Below are 17498 nucleotides of genomic sequence, written 5' to 3'. Positions count from 1 at the left end.
ATCTCTCTATCTTCACATAAAATCCAAAATTATTTTATTTTTTAGTGCGTCGGGATCGCACGAGTGAGTGGCACGTGTCGGATCGGGCCGAACAAGTTCTATTTTCGGGCCGGCATGCAAAGATGCCATTCCAATCAAATCTCTCTTTATTTTCAGAAAAATGTTAAATTTTTGTAAAATTTGATTATTTATTGTCACTCGACTCACTCCATCATTCAAATTTCCTGATTTTTTTTTTTGTAATTTTCATTTTTTTTTCAATAGAAAGTACTGCTCATCAATCTGACGTACCTATGTTTTTTTCTATAGATTTTTTCTATAGAGTAAAGGCTAAAACTAGTCATGAATCTATGCCAATTTTATGATTTGGTCGTATATTTTATCTTTTGAATTTTTGCATCCTGAACATTTCAACTCGGATCACAACTGGTCCAACACTAACAATTCTGTCAATTTTTAAACGGTTTTAACCCAATTTTGACCAATTCCGTCAACCCGATTCGGATTAAAACCGTTTGAAAATCAGTCAAAATCAGGTTAAAATCGTTTAAAAGTTGACAAAATTGTTAGTGTATGACTATTGTGATCCGAGTTAAAATGTTTAGGATTCAAAAATTCAAAAAGATAAAACATACATTTCATTTTTAATGAAACTTGTTAACCATGCCCAACCAACATGATATGATATCATTGTAATAGCAACAATTAGTCACTTTTAACCATGAGAAAATTTTAATGTTATGTTTTCTAAAGAACATAATAATGTAACTAATGACAAATTACTAAGTTAAAAAATTATGTCATGTACAATATCTGAACCCATTCTTAATAATGGATCCAATCTCAAGAAAGAAAGAAAAAAGCACATGAAATACCATTAAAACTTAAAAGCAATGAAAATTCACATTTTTGCCATTACAGAATAAAACATGTCTCACTTAAAATGAAAAATTCCCACAAAGGAGACTGGAGTAAGAGAAGAAGAAAACATTGCTGTAGCTAACTACAAATTACATCCAAATTTAGCAATACTGTAACTGTTAAAAAAAACCACAACTCCAGATGCAGCAGAAACTGCTCTTTTCTTTAACCCTATCAGTGTTCCTTCAGATACAACGATACAAGCTTCCTCGTACAGGCGAACCGAACCTCCTGCAAAATAAGAGCAAGTATACACCCCATGCCTACCCTACTGTCCTGCACTCAAACATCGAACAAACAACCCGCCTCGCCCTACCATATCATTATTTTTAAACAATGGCTTCAACACAAATTGAAGTACCAACTCTTCATGGAAAAAGCTAGTAAAGAATGCTAAAAAAAGAGAGGGAAGAATAGGACGCGGTGTGAATCTGCTCAATTTTGTTTTCTTTTCCACAAGACCGATAAAACAGGTCCACTACTCATGTACACATTTTCTGGTAGGCTACAAGATGCTATAGAAAAATAAAATAAATTAAACAAGCGGGTTACATGTGACCTGCAAGCCAGTCTCAGGAATGTTAACACCGTGGTTTTTTCCTTTTACTGCCTTCTTCGGTTGATTCCTGCACACGGAGAGTAACGAGAGGGTTGACCTTTTGTTCCAAGTGTAAATAGAAACCGCAAAATAAAAATGCAATTTAAGACACCTATTAAACAAGGCAGTAAATGTAAGGTTCAAGAAAGAGAAGCAGAAAAAGGCTACCATTTCATCCTTCTTATAGTCTTCCGATGAAACCCCATGTGAGTCAGATCTACATTTAGCATGCACTATAGGACCTAACTGCGATGTGTCCATTCCAACTGTTAATCCACCTGGTGCATGCATGTATACGGCTCCTCTATACATCCATTCTTCCATCTCGTCACTATAGTAATCTTCAAAGGGCTCCCCACATAATGCGCAAGCCTTCTGGCTATCATCAGCAGGAACAGACAATTCTTCATCCTCCTCTGTTTCCACAGTATTCTCAACGGGCAAGAAACCTGGAGCTGATTCGGTTCCCAAGGCTTCTGTGCCACTGAGCCACATGTTAACACTCACAAACCACTTTGGAGAAGGTTTTGTCTTGCGGTTTTTTAGAGTTCGATTCTTGTTTACATGCCAATCCATATGCTTGCTGTGCTCTTCTTGGTCTTTAAATCGATGGCCACATGTTCTGCATTGCCTTGGAAGATCAGCATATAAAGCCGTAATTGCACTTTCATGACGAACCTTAAGACTGTCTTGATCGAACTCCACTCCGACAGAATCCTGGCATTGTGCATAGATTGAAAATGAAGATAGGTGCACATCATATAGGTAATGACGAAGAAACAGGATACAACAAGTGAACAGACATATACCTGCTTTGGTAAAGATATTAAACCTTGGACCATTAAAGAAGAAATTAACCCTGAAAGTCCATTCCCTACAGAGGCATTAGGAGCAACTTGCCCATTATTTTGACCAATAGGATATGCCTGGGTATTTCCTGGATGAGGACCCCTCGGTGGAGGCTGTAAAGTTGCCATGGGTACTTGAAATGGCATATTTCGGCCATTTAGGATAGGCAAGGAGGATTGCATGCCCGGAACTAAATTATGTGGAGTAGTGGCAGCAGGACCCTGCCCATGAGCTAAGTATCCATAGTTTAAAGGTGGTACCATTGTATTTGATGAACTGGGCACTGAATAAGGCAAGTGTATATTTTGCCGGGACTCTCGAACCATTGAAAAGTTTGGCGGTGCTGCACCATGCAAATTCACAGGAACCATTCCTGGACGAATACTAGAAATTTGGGGCAAGTTCAACTGTGGCATGCTTCTACTGCTACCAGGCTCAGAATGAACTTGGTCGGTAATAATGGAACCATTCTGCATACCAAATTGGCCTCTAAACTGCATTTGCTGAGGAAGACTCGAGTGTGATGGCAAAACCTGTGAGTTTTGAAAATTTGCAGGATTCCATGTTTTTCTTACAGCAACATCACCTGATTGGATTTCGGGAGCCAGTGAGTCGTAGGTGGAACTAAATGTGGAAACAACACCAGCAGGCCCACCAGACTTCCAATCAATATTTGAGAAATTTCCAACTTGGCTCCTTTGCTCACCACCAGTTAAAAAGCCTCTACTTTCAGCTAGAGAACCGCCTCCTTTGGCATTAAATTGGTTCTGAGACTGCTGTGGCGGCAAAATCAGAGATTCTCGGCCAAAATTAGGAGGAATATGGCTTGTCAAATCACTGGCGCCAGCAACATTGTTTACAGATCCACGAGTAGACTGTCAGAAAAAACATTCAAAAGGTCATGGTTTGAGTCTAGAAGAAACATCCAAGTAGTACTTCAATTATATTCAAGTGTGGGATCTGACTATTCTATCTAAAGATTAGAAAAGACATAGTTGCAACCTCCATTCAGATCTTTTACTGGTCACATAGATCCACCAATTAAAATAATGTGCCAATACAGATGCTTAGTCATACAAATGATATCATTACTATATGTATATGCTCCATAACTGATGAACTTAAATATTTTATCATATAAGTGATGATAAATTAAATAAGGCTACACAATTGGAAGTTAACACCACAGTTATATGAGAAACATTCTCAATATAAAGGAGCATAATATAAGAAGAGTAAGCCTCAGATAAGTTGCCTCTTAATCACTCACCAAAAGTGGAGCATGGTTTGCAACAATGCTCTGTCTTCCAGTCAAGTTACCTAGAGGTGGAAGAGATGAATAAGTATCACTAGACTGCTTCCGATCTGCTAAAGATGGAGTCATGTCTTCCCAATCAAATTCCTCCTCTTCAGTGTTTTGCCATGTCCTGATACCTATCTTTTGCTCAGCACCATTTGAATCCAACTCATCTGCTTTATGATGTTTATTGTTTTTTTCACGTTCATCCATCCCATAGGCACTAATCAATGCTCTCGGTCCTCTAAGATCAATACCACCACCATATTTGTACACTGAAGCTGCTGTTGCTGCTGCTGCTTTATGCTGTGGTTTGAGATTTCCCTGCAAAGTTCTTTTCCGCCACTCACTCGGCTCCTCCTCTCTGTTCATCACTTTGCTTGGCCCATAATCAGTTCCAGGATGAGATGGTGACTGCCTAACGGCGAGTCTCTTTGTGGAACTATCCATACCAAACTCCTCAAGTGAAGGACCAGCAGGTGACAATGATCCCCCAGGCCCAAGTCCATAAGGAGGGGAGGACCTTGTTATCCTAGAAGCTGATGGAATAGACTTTTTCACAGCATCTAAACCAGAAGTTGTAAGGCCTGCACGACCAGTTGAGCTCACTCCTTCAGTTCCAAACTGCAAAGTAAATGACTTTGAATTATGAGTATCACTAACCATGCCCCTGATAGGATTTGTTCAGTTAAAGTTCCATCAAACATCAGTTTCATAGTCTGACTCGTACAAATATTGACATATGATATATAGACTATAACTATACCATGAAATCAGGCAACGCTAGATACATATGATCATTCTCTTGCAAACGAAGATGCTATCACAAACTATACCCAAATGTCAATGAAATGAATTCAGAGCAGCATGACTTCCATATGAAATGAGCACAAGTGATGTCATGAAAAATGCAAAACAGCAAAACAAAAAAAAAATAACAAACAAACGAGATAACAAACAAAGAAAAGTAAAGTATAACCATTATCAACATAATTCAGCAGTTAAGCTGAATTGCGAGAAAATATAACTTCTGCAGCCAGTATGCAGCCACCATTCATACATATTTATGGATGTAAATTTGAAACAGAAAGTCAGAAACTATTTTGTCAATTTGCTCCAACTTCAAAAAATATTTGATAGGTATAAAATTTTGATCATACAAGCCAAAAATGTGAGAAGCATTTCTAAGGCACTAATCTTCATCACATCATTTTCAAATATCAGTCTAAAACAAGATATTCCAATACAGGGGGAAGGTTAGGTATCTGGAGATGAATGCGCCACTTTCACACATAGGAAGGACACAACAAGAGTTTCAATAAGGAAAGCATGATGGTCCTTATCTTCGCCTATTCCTTTTATAACCTTTCAAAATTCAAGAGTTCTCAGCGTCCTTAATAGCACCCGATTATCTTAAAAAATTGAACATCCGACTATCTTCAAACCACTAAAACACTAAGAGATTTACAACAATCGTGCATTGATATCCAAATTATGATAAAAGTAGGGTAGCAATACAATTGATACCAAAGAAACCAAACACACGCTCTCAGACATTTATAGGAGCAGAAAAGAAGGGGAATATAGGAGTTAAAATACAAAGAACCAAGATCTTTCTGAAGCTTACAGGATCTACTGATGATTGTCCAAACTGACGTTGTGCTTCCAAATACTTTGGGTTTATGTGTATCCCATGTGTAGGTCGAGGAGATTCAGAAGCTCTTGAAGAGCTCAATCCAGAAGACTGGCCATTCACAGGAGGAGAAAAATGCAAATGTGTCTCAATCTTTTGAAGCACTGACAGTGGGAATACTGTTGACCATGTACCAAAAAGATGGCGCATTGCTTGGTGCATATTGGGGTGGACTTGTGTGTAAGCCTCACAGAAAACCTATTAAATAAAAAAAATAATAATAACAGGCATGTGAAAAAAAAGGGCGAGAATGATAAGCAAGACTTCAATTGACATGCACTCAAACTGGTCTGACCTCAGGCAAGCGAGCAGAAAAGAATCTAATGTATTCCTTGCCTATGTTCTTCACAATGCTATCCAAAAGGTACAAAGAAGGCAGTTTATGTTCGACAGAAGCCTGAAAAAAAATCAACTATCAGATAATGTAATCAAAGAAAATCAACCATCACATGCCCTGCACCAAAATTTATGGTTATATTACTCAAATTTGCTACTCCTCTCTTCATCCATAGGAGAAGACTCTCAGATTTTAAGCTATGAGATATAAGTATAGAAATGTAACACCTCTACGAACAAACATTTAAATTTACAAGATCTGGCCTAGGACAAACGTCATTAAGTGACATTAGATAATACGATGCCATCTTGAGCAGAAATCAATTAGAGCCTACCAACAATATTTCATCACAAGGCAAGGAACTCCAAGAGGATACAATAGCAAGATAACACAAAGTGCATAACATAAAAAGAAGAGTCCAACAATCTCTAGTTAGATGAGAAAATCCAGGACCACATACATAAAAGTTCTTCAACAAAGAACAAAAAAAAACAATTTCAATATCTGATTAGAAGGAAAGATAAAAAAACACAAGAAGCTTGCTTTGCAACAAATTTGACAAGAGCAAATAGGCCTTGCTTTGATTATTTGCACTTCAACAATGTTCTGTCACTGAAAATATCAGACATGACTTTCCGACTTACAAAATTTAAGTGCACAAGAGTGGATTCATCTCAAGTTTGCATAATTGTGTTGTGAGGAAGTTACTTAATTCAAATTTGAAGCTTGATTAGTGTTGTCTTTGGAAGTGCACTTCACATTAACTGAGACACATCATCAATTCCATATTATTGATCAATTTAACCAGAAACTTCAATTCAATCTGTGTTATCACCACTCTCTTAGCTTGTTTAAACACCCAGATTAAGAAGAAAACAATAGAAATTGAAAAACTTCCAACAGAAGAAAGGGGGAAAGATAAATAAGAAGGAGAAGAAGTAAAAGAAGAAGACTCATCCAAGTCAATCAACCTTCCAGCACTACAATTGCATTTGCAACGACTACAATACACTGGGGAGAATCGGAAATTGCAACTCAGATTACAAGAACTACCATAGCTGCCGAACCCTAAGTGCTATACCTCAATAATCCGGGAACAAATGGCACCAGCAATGCCCTCGCCGTGCACCCGCTGCTCTCCAGCAATTATAGTGAGATCAGTGATGATAGGCTTCGAATTGATAGTGAGCTCCGACAAAACAATCTCATAAATCCGAACAATTTCGTCAGTTCCCAACGCCAAACCAGCAGCGCCACCAAAAACCCTAAGCTCATCCTCCCGCTCCTTCACTATGGCCCTGAACCTATCGAGAAGCAGCGGCGGAAGCGGCTTCATCCCTGCGCCGTCGCTCTGGATTGGCGGAGGCTTGCTGAAACCCCCGCTGCTCAGAGGCACGGGGTTCTGGAATCTCGAGCTCCGGTCCATCGAATTGAATTAGGGCTTTGAACCACCGAGATGATACAAGCTACAACACAGGCGCAATTTAATCGAATGGATTATTGGATGCCTTCGCCTATGGAGAGCATTGGCGGTGTTGGCGATTAACAGAAAACGGCACGAGGCTTACGGGATAGGCAATTGACGATTGGAGATGTATAGAGCGGTGGTCGGAGTTTTAATTGAAGGCGGCGACGGCGGAGGATGAGGATCGAGATCTGCGGCGAACCACCTATGAAACAGAGGGGGGTTTGGAAGGGTAGAGAAACGATGATGCTCTGTTTCTTTTTTTTCTTTTTCCCTTTTGTTTTCAGTTTTTCTCTTTTTTTTTTGGGCACGATCTTTATTTATTGCTAGATTTATTATTTTTGTATTTATAAATTGTTATTGATTTCCCTCTTCCACATAGGTTTTGAATATGTAAATTAAAAGAATATCATTACAACGCAATCTTTACATATCTCTATATCTATAAAAGGAAAATTTTGGAGAAAATAGACTATCTCTATTTCTATATCTATATAAAATAAAAGTTTTAGAAGATAACAAAAATATAAATATAAATATTTTTTAATAAAATTAGGGAAGTGGAAATTTTTGTTTATTTTTATGATAATTAGTAAGAAGTAGAAGTGAAAAGATTTTTGAAGATAAATTGCACATCCACATAAAAAAAGGAAGTGAAAAGAAGATTTTTGATATACAAATTGAATGTAAGATTTTTGATATACAAATCTCCATATCAAATCTCCAATTTGTATATCAAAAAGGAAGATTTTTGATATACAAATTGAATGTAAAAAAGGAAGTGAAAAGATTTTTGAAGATAAATTGCACATCCACATAAAAAATTAATATTAAATACTACTCCACTAATCAAACCTTTATAAATGCCATTTTTATAAATTTAAAGAAAAGAATTTTGTTAGCCTAAAGCTAAAGCTTCTATTAATAATTTGAATAATCAATGATTCAATATGACATAAACATTCTATGGGCCCATGAAAGCCCATATTGAAGAACACTATCTAATTTAATGGAATGGGCTCAGGCCCATTAGAAAACTAGTTGAGAATAGGAAAAACAATTGCATATTTATGCTTTCATTGAGAGTTGAACTCAAGACCTCCCGCTTACTAAACGGGTGCTCTAACCAACTGAGCTATGAAAGCTATGATGGCATTTTTGCTATTTTATATTATAACGATGGGTCATATTTGGAATCATTTCTTGGACATTAATATTACTAGTATCTAACCCCGTGCGTTGCACGGCCTATTGAATTCTCTCATACAAAATTGAAAACATAAATTAAATAAACTATGATAAAAAAAATAGAATTATATAGTTTTTTTTAAATCACTAATCTAATTCAAACCAATGACATTACAAAATCAAAATAGCTAATAATTTTGATTATGTTATTAATAATTTTTTGGCAATGTTGAAAAAACAAAATAGCTTTTCATGATTGTCTCGTAGATTTTTTTTAATAACGTTCAAATTTTAATTTAATAATGTTGAAATTAATTATATTGTTCATCAATCCATTTAATTACTAATGATCCTACAATATTCAATAATTTCACTAATTGGAAATTGATTTAACAATAGAAATTAGTCAAGTCCATTAATAAAAAAATAATCAAAATGCAACCAAGAAATGAAAAAATTCAATGAAAAATAGAATCCAAAATCATTTATGCTCATGCAGCTCTACCCCATCGCCCATCGGCCACCATCTATCTTCAATAATAGCCTTCATCTTCTCCGCCCATCGTCTTCAACACTTTCATCGTCCTGCACCGACACCATCTTCTTAGTCATGCCAATTTTCTCATATGTAGATAAGAACTTCAAACAAAAGTCAACTACAAACACCATATTGCAATTTCGAGAAATATTTTCATTCATGAATAATGCGAACACAACTTAGTGGTTGTACTATAAAATTTCGTAAAATACTTACCAATTTCAAACCAAATTTGGCAAAGTTAATGCATTCAACCCTTGATTGATAAAGTTATGGTAGATTGTAGATCACTAAGAGAAATTAATTCCATGTCTATGGTTTCAACTATCCTCTGGTAAGAACATAACAACAAATATTAGTAACATAATAATCACACTAAAATAATGTGTAAAATGAAGAAATATAAAAAGATACTATTGATAAAGAGCAAGAACCATACCGAAATCAAATTCGTTTTGCAGAAAATTTAGTGATGGAATAGATTATAGATAAAGGTAATGAGAAAGTGAGTAATAAGCTAGTGAATGACACATATATATAGACAAAAATTATAGAGAAGTTATAGTGTGTTAAAATTTTTATTAAATTACTATGGTTAATACAATTCCAAATAGTGTGTAATAATGTGGCGGTTACTATGTAGTGCTTATAATTGAATACTAAGATTAAATTATAATTATTAAAAATCTGTAACTGCCAAAAATTTATTAATCTTTATGAAGAAAACTTCCACAACACATTTATCACTCTAATTAGTGTCATGGTCTATCGCATGAAATATAATTAGATGAATTAATTCAAATAATTTTTTTGATTGGTGATTAATTTGTAACAGCCATATTGATAAATTGAATTAATTTTTTGGTAGACCAACCAAAATATCTACATTTTACAAAACATTCCAAAACTTATAAATATTTGCAATTAAGGTCAAAACTCGGCTTTTATATTAGTATAGATTTTATTCACAAATGTAATCAGGTGGCTTTTTAAGTCCGCCGTCAAATCCCAGGGCTCAACCCTGGACAGGCGGTGGAACTACCAAGCTGGAGTACGGTAGGGGCAGAGGGAATTTTCGGTGGAGCGGTGAGATGAAGCATGAGTAATCAAATGAAATAAAGCACTTCGATAAGACCCCATTCCTAGTGCTAACATCATATAACCCAATTGGGACATTTTCGAATAAGCTAAACCTCTTTTAATGTCTTTTTGAGCAAGAGCTAAAGTAGCTCCTAATTGAAAACTCTAAATATTGTACAACTCCAAACTATGATCTGTACCATTAGAAAATGTTAAAAGATGATAAAATAGTTGCAACAGAAAATGTCAACGCAGTGTCAGCGGATGATGTTGTGTTGACATATTCTATTGCTACTATTTTGTTATCTGTTAATATTTTTTAACGGTTCAGATCATAGTTTGGAGTTTGTACAATATATGAGTTTGCATTTTATCACTACCATTTTATTCATTTATATTCACTTTTTATTATTAAATTAAATATAACCTTGGACAAAGCAATTATTCTTTTCTTTTCATTGTAATGAATTACCAAAACATAATACTTGGATTAAGGATAAATTAGTGACATTTTTTACCTAAAAAAATTAGAAACAAGAGACATTATATTTATATGAATCAATAATTTCTTATTATGCAATTGCCATTGGACCCAAATCTGGACGATCTACTCATGATTAAGATGAAGCTTTGGTGAAACTATGTGGACACACGATCAACTGTTGTTGAAAATTCACTGGATGAGTTGTGGTTATGGGTGAAATGTCACTCGAACCAAGAAGCAATCGATTTTCCTTTAAGGCGTAGTACTTGACTGAATATCTATGGGTAAACAACTGATTTGGTGTGAGCCGCAACAACTGTGATAAAAACACTATAACACACGCCACACGCAGAACAAGACTGCTATCACCGTATATATAGATTGCAAACTACTTAACCGAATTTAACTCAAAACTTTCTAAATTAAAATTTCGAAAATATTAAAATAAAGGGAAGCTAGTAGACAGAAATTTGAAGCACATGGAGTGGAACAACACACGTGTGGTACTTGACTAAACCTATTCCCAAAAAACTCAATGCTGGTCCACGTGAGTTTTTGACATTTCCCAATTCTTTAATAAAAATTCCCAAACATCTAAATTAAATCATCCAAATAACAACAAAAAGGTAAAACAAACAAATTACTATTTTTGTTTAAAGAGTCACTCATGTGAGAGGACGAATTCAAACCATGAAGCTTGGATTGTGCACAATAAACGTTTTCACAATTGAAGTAAAATGTACAAAGACTAATTAATGAATGTCAAGAACATGATCCAATAGTTTTGGATAAAGTTTTTAAAGATCATTGTACATCGATTGGAGGCTTTGGCGATATATTGTTTAGGTTATTCTTTTTATACTTGTTGCGGAATCGATACATATGCTCAAAGAGATAGGTGTAACTGAGCTGATGAAGTGCAACTCAGTTGGTAATATATTTTTTAATCAACTAATAGGTCAGGAGTGTGAGATATCACTGGAGGTGTTTTTCTTTTGGTGTGTCTTTAATGTTGTCTTAGTTCCTTTTTTTTTTGGACGGTGTATAATTCTAAGTGGACTTTGCTCGCCACTTTCTTATTTTGAACTTTTCTAGATTCATAAAAAAAGGCACAAGACACAAGTAATTTGAAAATCTTTTCCAACTTTACAAACAAATTTGATATCATATGCAAGTAGAGAAGATATAATAATTTAATCTCATCAATATATTCATCACTAAATTATTTCATAAATTTCAATAGAGAAGATATTTGAAAACTTGTATCATAGTGATGTAGTACCATATAATAGGGCTAAGCATTAAAAGTGCTACTAGCCCCATAAGGGCCAAGAATAAGGAGATAAAATATTACAATATCACAAATAGATAAAATTAGCAACCTTGCAATATTTTCAGTGTTGTCAGTGTGAAACTGACAATATGATTAATCTCGATTTAGTCAGAGGAAGTTAACAAATAGTGTCAAAGTGATATTAATTGAGAGTAAGCTAAAAACAAAAGATCTTTCTCCATTTTAGTGTGTGTGGATGTAAATTGGGTGTCAAGTCTGAGAATGATAGTCCTTTTTCTATTTTTATTTTATTTTAATTTTTGTATTTGTGTGGGTGAGTTTGTGTTAGGTCCACTCATACATTTATTGATGGCTATGAATTATTGAGATAGTTTTTTTTCTTCTTGATTTGACTCTAAAAATCCAATGGAGTGATTAAAGCCATGCCTTTGGAATTTTGTAAGCTGGACAACTTAGATTTGAGGCTTCATTACCAAAAAATTTGTTGCTATATATTGATATTCTACACACTCATGTGACCTATGGCTATATTATTTGTTGCTCTCATTTAAGCTAAATTTGATACATCGACTCACACATTCAAGCATACTACTCTCTCCGTCCCAACTTAATTGTCACTCTTTTCCATTTCAGTTCGTCCCAATTTAATTGTCAGACTTCATTTTTATCATAAATGGTAAGTAGGTCTCACATTTCACTAACTCACTCTACTCACATTTTATTACTCCTATAAAATTAATATAAAAAGATGGGTCACCCATTCCACTAACTTTTTCAATTAACTATTTTTTTACATTTCTTAATATACGTGCCCACTTCAAGAGTGACAATTAAGTTGGAACGGAGAAAGTAGTAATTTAAGTAGGAGTAGTATATGCCAATAGATAGAGACGGTGGGAGATATAAAAATATACTACTACTATTAGATTAGGTAACTCATAGAATATTATAATAGAAAAACACTTCTCATGAAGAGTGGGAGATAGGGATTTGGTAGTCAATTGATGTAGACTTGGTTATTGTTCTTGAGTCAATTGTAATAATCAATGAAAACGATTGCACATATTATATAATACTTAGTACTTATATAAAAGTCCAATTTGTGAGAGGAAACCAATGGAAACCCTTGGAACTTCAAAAACTCATTCGAAGATACAATTTTGTTAGGGGACCATATATATTTACATATTTTTTCCACATATTATTTAATTTATTTTGTTTGGCTCCATACTTTATAATATTAATTACTTAAATTTTCAGCTTTGAGCCAATGTCATCTAATGCTGACAACTATCTATATATACATTCTTACAAACTTTTACTTCGTCAGATTTGGATCATGCATTGATTATCAATATTCTTATCTCTTCTTTTTAATGAACACAATTGGTGACATTGAATAATGGATAAAATATTGCTCTCTCCCCTCTTGTCTTGTCCTTCTATTGGTACCTTTAAAATTACATTGATTTATTAGAATACGAAGCATGAACGAAAGTAAATCAGTCCACAACGCAGGCTTCACATCGCTCCCAAACATAGATACACATTGACCATTGTATCTCACTAGGTAAACAATTCATGTGTTTTGTATTTTATATCAGTTTACATCACGAAACATATCAGTTTCCAACTCAATATCAATTCGCTGATAATATCAGTTTCTGACTCAATATCAGGAACTGATATGTTTGTGATGCAAACTGATACTTACACATCCTTTATAACGTGAAACTCACAGTCCACTAACACTTTTCCGCTACCTTTTCCGTCTCTCACTCTTACGGCTTTTCTCACCTATCCTTACTTTACCAATTGCATTAAACTTGTGACATTTACAAATTTATTTATTTTTTAAGGATGTGAGGGACTAGGGAGTATATACAAGTACTAATGTATCTATCACAACCTGCCTGTGCATGTTAGCAGAAGCACATGATGGGCCTATGATCATATGTACCCTTTACATTGGCTGGCTTCTGCACATCACATATTCAATGGGCCAATCCTCATTTATTCATTTTTGACACCATCTTTCTCTCTCAAAAATCATGAGAGGGAGGGCTTTTTACTATTTAAACTTTTAAAGTTTTGTGTATTTGTGTAAACTATTCTAGGTGGAAGAAATTCAATAAGACAAAGTTTACATATGTATAACCTTTTTAACATGAATAAAGCTATATAGCAATGGCAAACTATAAAAATGATAAATTAATGATATTATTTAATGCTGAAATTCCTTTACATTATTATTAGATTCTAGAAATGCAACAATTTGACTTAAATGAAGGGAAGTATAATTACAAAATTACTGTTTACGTCCTAGTATAATTGATGTGTTTTTTTGTGCGCATAGAATAATGAAGAGTGTTAGTAATAGAGTGGAATAAATAATAACATAGTAGATAATTAAAGATAAAGTAAAATAAGATAGATAAAAAAATAAGTGTAACTAAATGTGTTGAAATAACTAAACTATAGTGGGATAAGTGGGAAATGTGTTTAAAGTGAATTGAATATTTTACTAAATCATTAACAAATGAATCGAAATTATAACAAACCATGTTATCTTTGAACAACATTACTCTTATAGCATGTGATCAAATTCCCTTTAGTCAAAAGTAGTGTCGTGATTAACTAATGATGAAATGATTATGTATTAATTCTTGTTGTGTATGAATGTGACCAGCAGCTAAAGTTCTTTTCTTTTGTTAGCTCATGTTATTTGAAAGTAGGACATTTTCCTTAGTTGATAATGAGTGAGAGTAATCCAAATTATCCAGTACACATTAATTAATATAGATGAATAGTGTGGTAATTTACTCACATGTTAATATGGAATGATGTGAAATGGATAAGGCTATAGACTTCCCTCCATTGCTTCTAACAAATATGGCATATTTTTAATGCGTTTTTGCTTTAGATATTATTCAATATTTTGCCTCGAGTGAGAAATGATGGTACCTCCAAATATTTACCACACAAGGACGGATATACGTGGGGATGGGTTCGATCTATTTCAATGTTGACTTACAAGTATCGAAAAATTCGATTAAATTCAATTTTTAGAGTTATCGTAGATCACACGGTGCAACAGCTCTACCCAACTATTTGGGATTCAGATTCACTTTCGTTTTCTTGTCGACCCTGGTGCGACGACTCCACTCCCGCCCTTTTCTTTTCTTGTAAATCTCAATAGCACTAGCTCATGTTATTTGAAAGTAGGACATTTTCCTTAGTTGATAATGAGTGAGATCCAATACACATTAATTAATATTATTATATGGATGAATAGTGTGGTAATTTCCTCACATGTTAAAATGGAATGATGTGAAATGGATAAGGCTATAGACTTCTCTCCCTTGCTTCTCACAAATATGACATATTTTTAATGCGTTTTTGCTTTAGATATTATTCAATATTTTACCACACAAGGATAGATATATGTGGGGTTGGGTTTGATTTATTTCACTGTTTGACTCATAAATATCGAAAAATTCCATTAAATTCAATTTTTAGAGTTGTCATAGATCACACGGTGCAATAGCTCCACCCAACCATTTGGGATTCGGATTCACTTTCGTTTTCTTGTCGACTCGGTGCTACAACTCCACTCCCACCCTTTGAGATTTGGATCCACTTTCGTGTTGTTGTCGACCCTAGTGCAACAACTTCACTTCAGCCCTTTGGGATTCGAATTCACTTTCGTTCGCCTTCCATTATCAGTAACGACCACTGCACCTCTTTTATCTTTTGAAGCTAACAACAAACTTCTTCATTGTGTCTGACATACTGTCGAGCCCTCACAGGCCGCCGACCTACAATGAAACATCTCCAACTATCTACCATTTGTGGGTGCTTAGTATTCCCCCCAAATGGCAGATCTAGGTGGGGTCGTGGGTTGACGAACTTTGTCATCAACTATGAAGTCCAAAAAATTTTTGTTGACTCGTTCCTTGTATGGCCAGTTCCGAAGGCTAGTTCGTTTCCATTTTTCATTCTTCATCCATTGTCACTGACATTCATTGCAACGTCTTTGCTTTCTGACGTCAGCGTCAACCTTTTTCACTTTACTGTGTCCGACCACACAAGCTCTGTTTACACTGTTGTAACGAAATAACCCCTCTCTACTCTCTCTCTCATGAATGAATGAAAGTAAAGCATAGAAACAAAAAATAGTCTAGGATTTGATTTATTTGGTCTCACATAAACTCACCCCTCTTTATAAATACATACAAAAAGAAGCATTCATCTTCAACCAAATCTCCTCTCTCCACAGCCATGAACGCATCCACCTCCGATTACTCCAGCGGCTGCGAATCCGGCTGGACCACCTACTTCGATCAAATCTCCAATTCCACAGATTACTTCCACACCAATTACCACGACAAAGCCGGCGCCGCCGCCTACTCCGACGAAGATCAGTCGATGGTATCAGACGCCTCGTCGGCGCCGCCGCACCACTCCGCCTACTACGCCGCGGCGGAGGAAAAAAAGACGAAGAAGAACAACAAGAGCAAAGGAGCACACGCGAAGAAGGAGAAGCAGGCGATGTGCCTCGACGACACGGCTAGCTCTTCCATCTTCCACTTCTCGCAGGTAATTCGCGCAATTGAAACCTAATTCGCGCTCAATTTCGCAAATCAGATCGCGATTGCCTCTTTTTCCGCTTGATTTACGCCGCCGTTGCTGAATTGCAGAGCAATGCACCTCCTTCCGATGACTCCGCCGCGCATTTTGAGGTACCGCGCCGCTTCTCTCTCCCTCTCTCTAGCTCCCTCTCCATCAATTGCAGCTGAATTTGTGTGTTTGGTTATGAATTAGGGCGAATCCGTGACGAAGAAGCGCCTGAGTTTCTTCAAATCTTCAACCAAAGGGAAATCAGGTGAAAACAGAGCACTTAATTAATTAATTACATTAAAAAAATTAAATTAATGTCACATTATCTAAAAAAATTCATTCTTTCCAATGTAGTTAATTTCACTATATCAGTATGAAAACTAATAACCATTTGGCCAAAAAATTTCATTTATTTTGAATATAATTATGAGAATATACAAGAATTTGACCAAAATTTATAATTTATTCATAATTTAACAAATTTGTGACTGGTTTGGTTTTGGCAGGAAAGAGGCAGTGAGAATAATGGGTGACAAATGAAAATGGGGATGGCATCTGAATTTCCAAGATTGTTGTCTGTGTATTTATCTTCTTGATTTTTTAATCTTTTTCTACCTCTGTTTATTTCTTCATGTCCATGGAGTAGGGAGCAAGCCTTAGATCATAGTAAATGTAAATATTGATCAAAATAAAATTTTAAACAAAAGAGGGAAAAAAGTTGGCAAAATTCCATTCATTTTTCGCAAAAAATGATCAATAATCGATATCCTGATTCGTTGGATGCGCTTGTGCAACTTTTGTGATTCGTACGAGGATGAGTCATGGAATGATGGAATGATAAATTGTGTTCGAGGTCTTTTTGATCAAGCTACTGTCTTTAAGTCTTGCAGTCGTTCTTTTTTAATGGTAAACTTAAAGACTAAGATATGACATATTTAAACTTAGTTTTTTTTCACTTTGCCGCTCATTCTTGAATAGAAGTTGTAGACCGTACCTCTCCCTGGAAGCTTCTCACATTTTTCTCATTTTTAGCTAATGCGGTTTCTTTTGACCAAACCATTGCCTATGAGCCACGCGTTTGTTTTTAAACAAGCATGCGCGGTCACTATCCTAGACCTTCCCTTTGCCCCGGAG

At 35.3% G+C, this 17498-nt stretch overlaps 2 protein-coding genes and 1 non-coding gene across 3 annotated transcripts; 1 reads left to right on the top strand and 2 right to left on the bottom strand.

The window, feature by feature from the left end:
* Positions 1 to 884: 884 nt before the first annotated feature.
* On the bottom strand, positions 885 to 7465 carry LOC125221611 (polyadenylation and cleavage factor homolog 4-like). Its single transcript, XM_089057764.1, has 7 exons — positions 6777 to 7465; positions 5654 to 5755; positions 5293 to 5556; positions 3639 to 4289; positions 2329 to 3243; positions 1688 to 2236; positions 885 to 1547 (listed from the first exon to the last, which is right to left on the bottom strand). The coding sequence occupies exons 1-7, from the start codon at positions 7119 to 7121 to the stop codon at positions 1503 to 1505; spliced, it is 2871 nt and encodes a 956-aa protein (XP_088913890.1). The 5' UTR covers positions 7122 to 7465; the 3' UTR covers positions 885 to 1502.
* Positions 7466 to 8231: 766 nt separating this feature from the next.
* TRNAT-AGU (transfer RNA threonine (anticodon AGU)) lies at positions 8232 to 8305 on the bottom strand. Its single transcript has one exon. It is a non-coding gene; the product is annotated as a tRNA-Thr (tRNA).
* Positions 8306 to 15974: 7669 nt separating this feature from the next.
* Positions 15975 to 17145, top strand: LOC125223899 (uncharacterized). Its single transcript, XM_048127208.2, has 4 exons — positions 15975 to 16343; positions 16445 to 16486; positions 16569 to 16629; positions 16871 to 17145. The coding sequence occupies exons 1-4, from the start codon at positions 16026 to 16028 to the stop codon at positions 16882 to 16884; spliced, it is 435 nt and encodes a 144-aa protein (XP_047983165.1). The 5' UTR covers positions 15975 to 16025; the 3' UTR covers positions 16885 to 17145.
* The last annotated feature ends 353 nt before the right edge of the window (positions 17146 to 17498 follow it).

This window comes from Salvia hispanica, chromosome 1 (genome assembly GCF_029641045.1).
Source record: "Salvia hispanica isolate PSC_SH4W2 chromosome 1, Shi_PSC_v1, whole genome shotgun sequence".
NCBI classification, from domain to species: domain Eukaryota; kingdom Viridiplantae; phylum Streptophyta; class Magnoliopsida; order Lamiales; family Lamiaceae; genus Salvia; species Salvia hispanica.
Note: the sequence above shows the minus strand (reverse complement) of the source record. Positions and strands in the feature narration are given on the sequence as shown.

Excerpts from the sequence above, each read along its gene's own strand:
- LOC125221611 (XM_089057764.1), bottom strand. The coding sequence starts at position 7,121 with ATGGACCGGAGCTCGAGATTCCAGAACCCCGTGCCTCTGAGCAGCGGG. Across the intron at positions 2,237-2,328 it reads TAATATCTTTACCAAAGCAG|GATTCTGTCGGAGTGGAGTT; the intron begins GTATATGTCTGT and ends GCACAATGCCAG. Across the intron at positions 1,548-1,687 it reads ACTATAAGAAGGATGAAATG|GAATCAACCGAAGAAGGCAG; the intron begins GTAGCCTTTTTC and ends CTCCGTGTGCAG.
- LOC125223899 (XM_048127208.2), top strand. The coding sequence starts at position 16,026 with ATGAACGCATCCACCTCCGATTACTCCAGCGGCTGCGAATCCGGCTGG. Across the intron at positions 16,344-16,444 it reads CCATCTTCCACTTCTCGCAG|AGCAATGCACCTCCTTCCGA; the intron begins GTAATTCGCGCA and ends GCTGAATTGCAG. Across the intron at positions 16,487-16,568 it reads ACTCCGCCGCGCATTTTGAG|GGCGAATCCGTGACGAAGAA; the intron begins GTACCGCGCCGC and ends GTTATGAATTAG.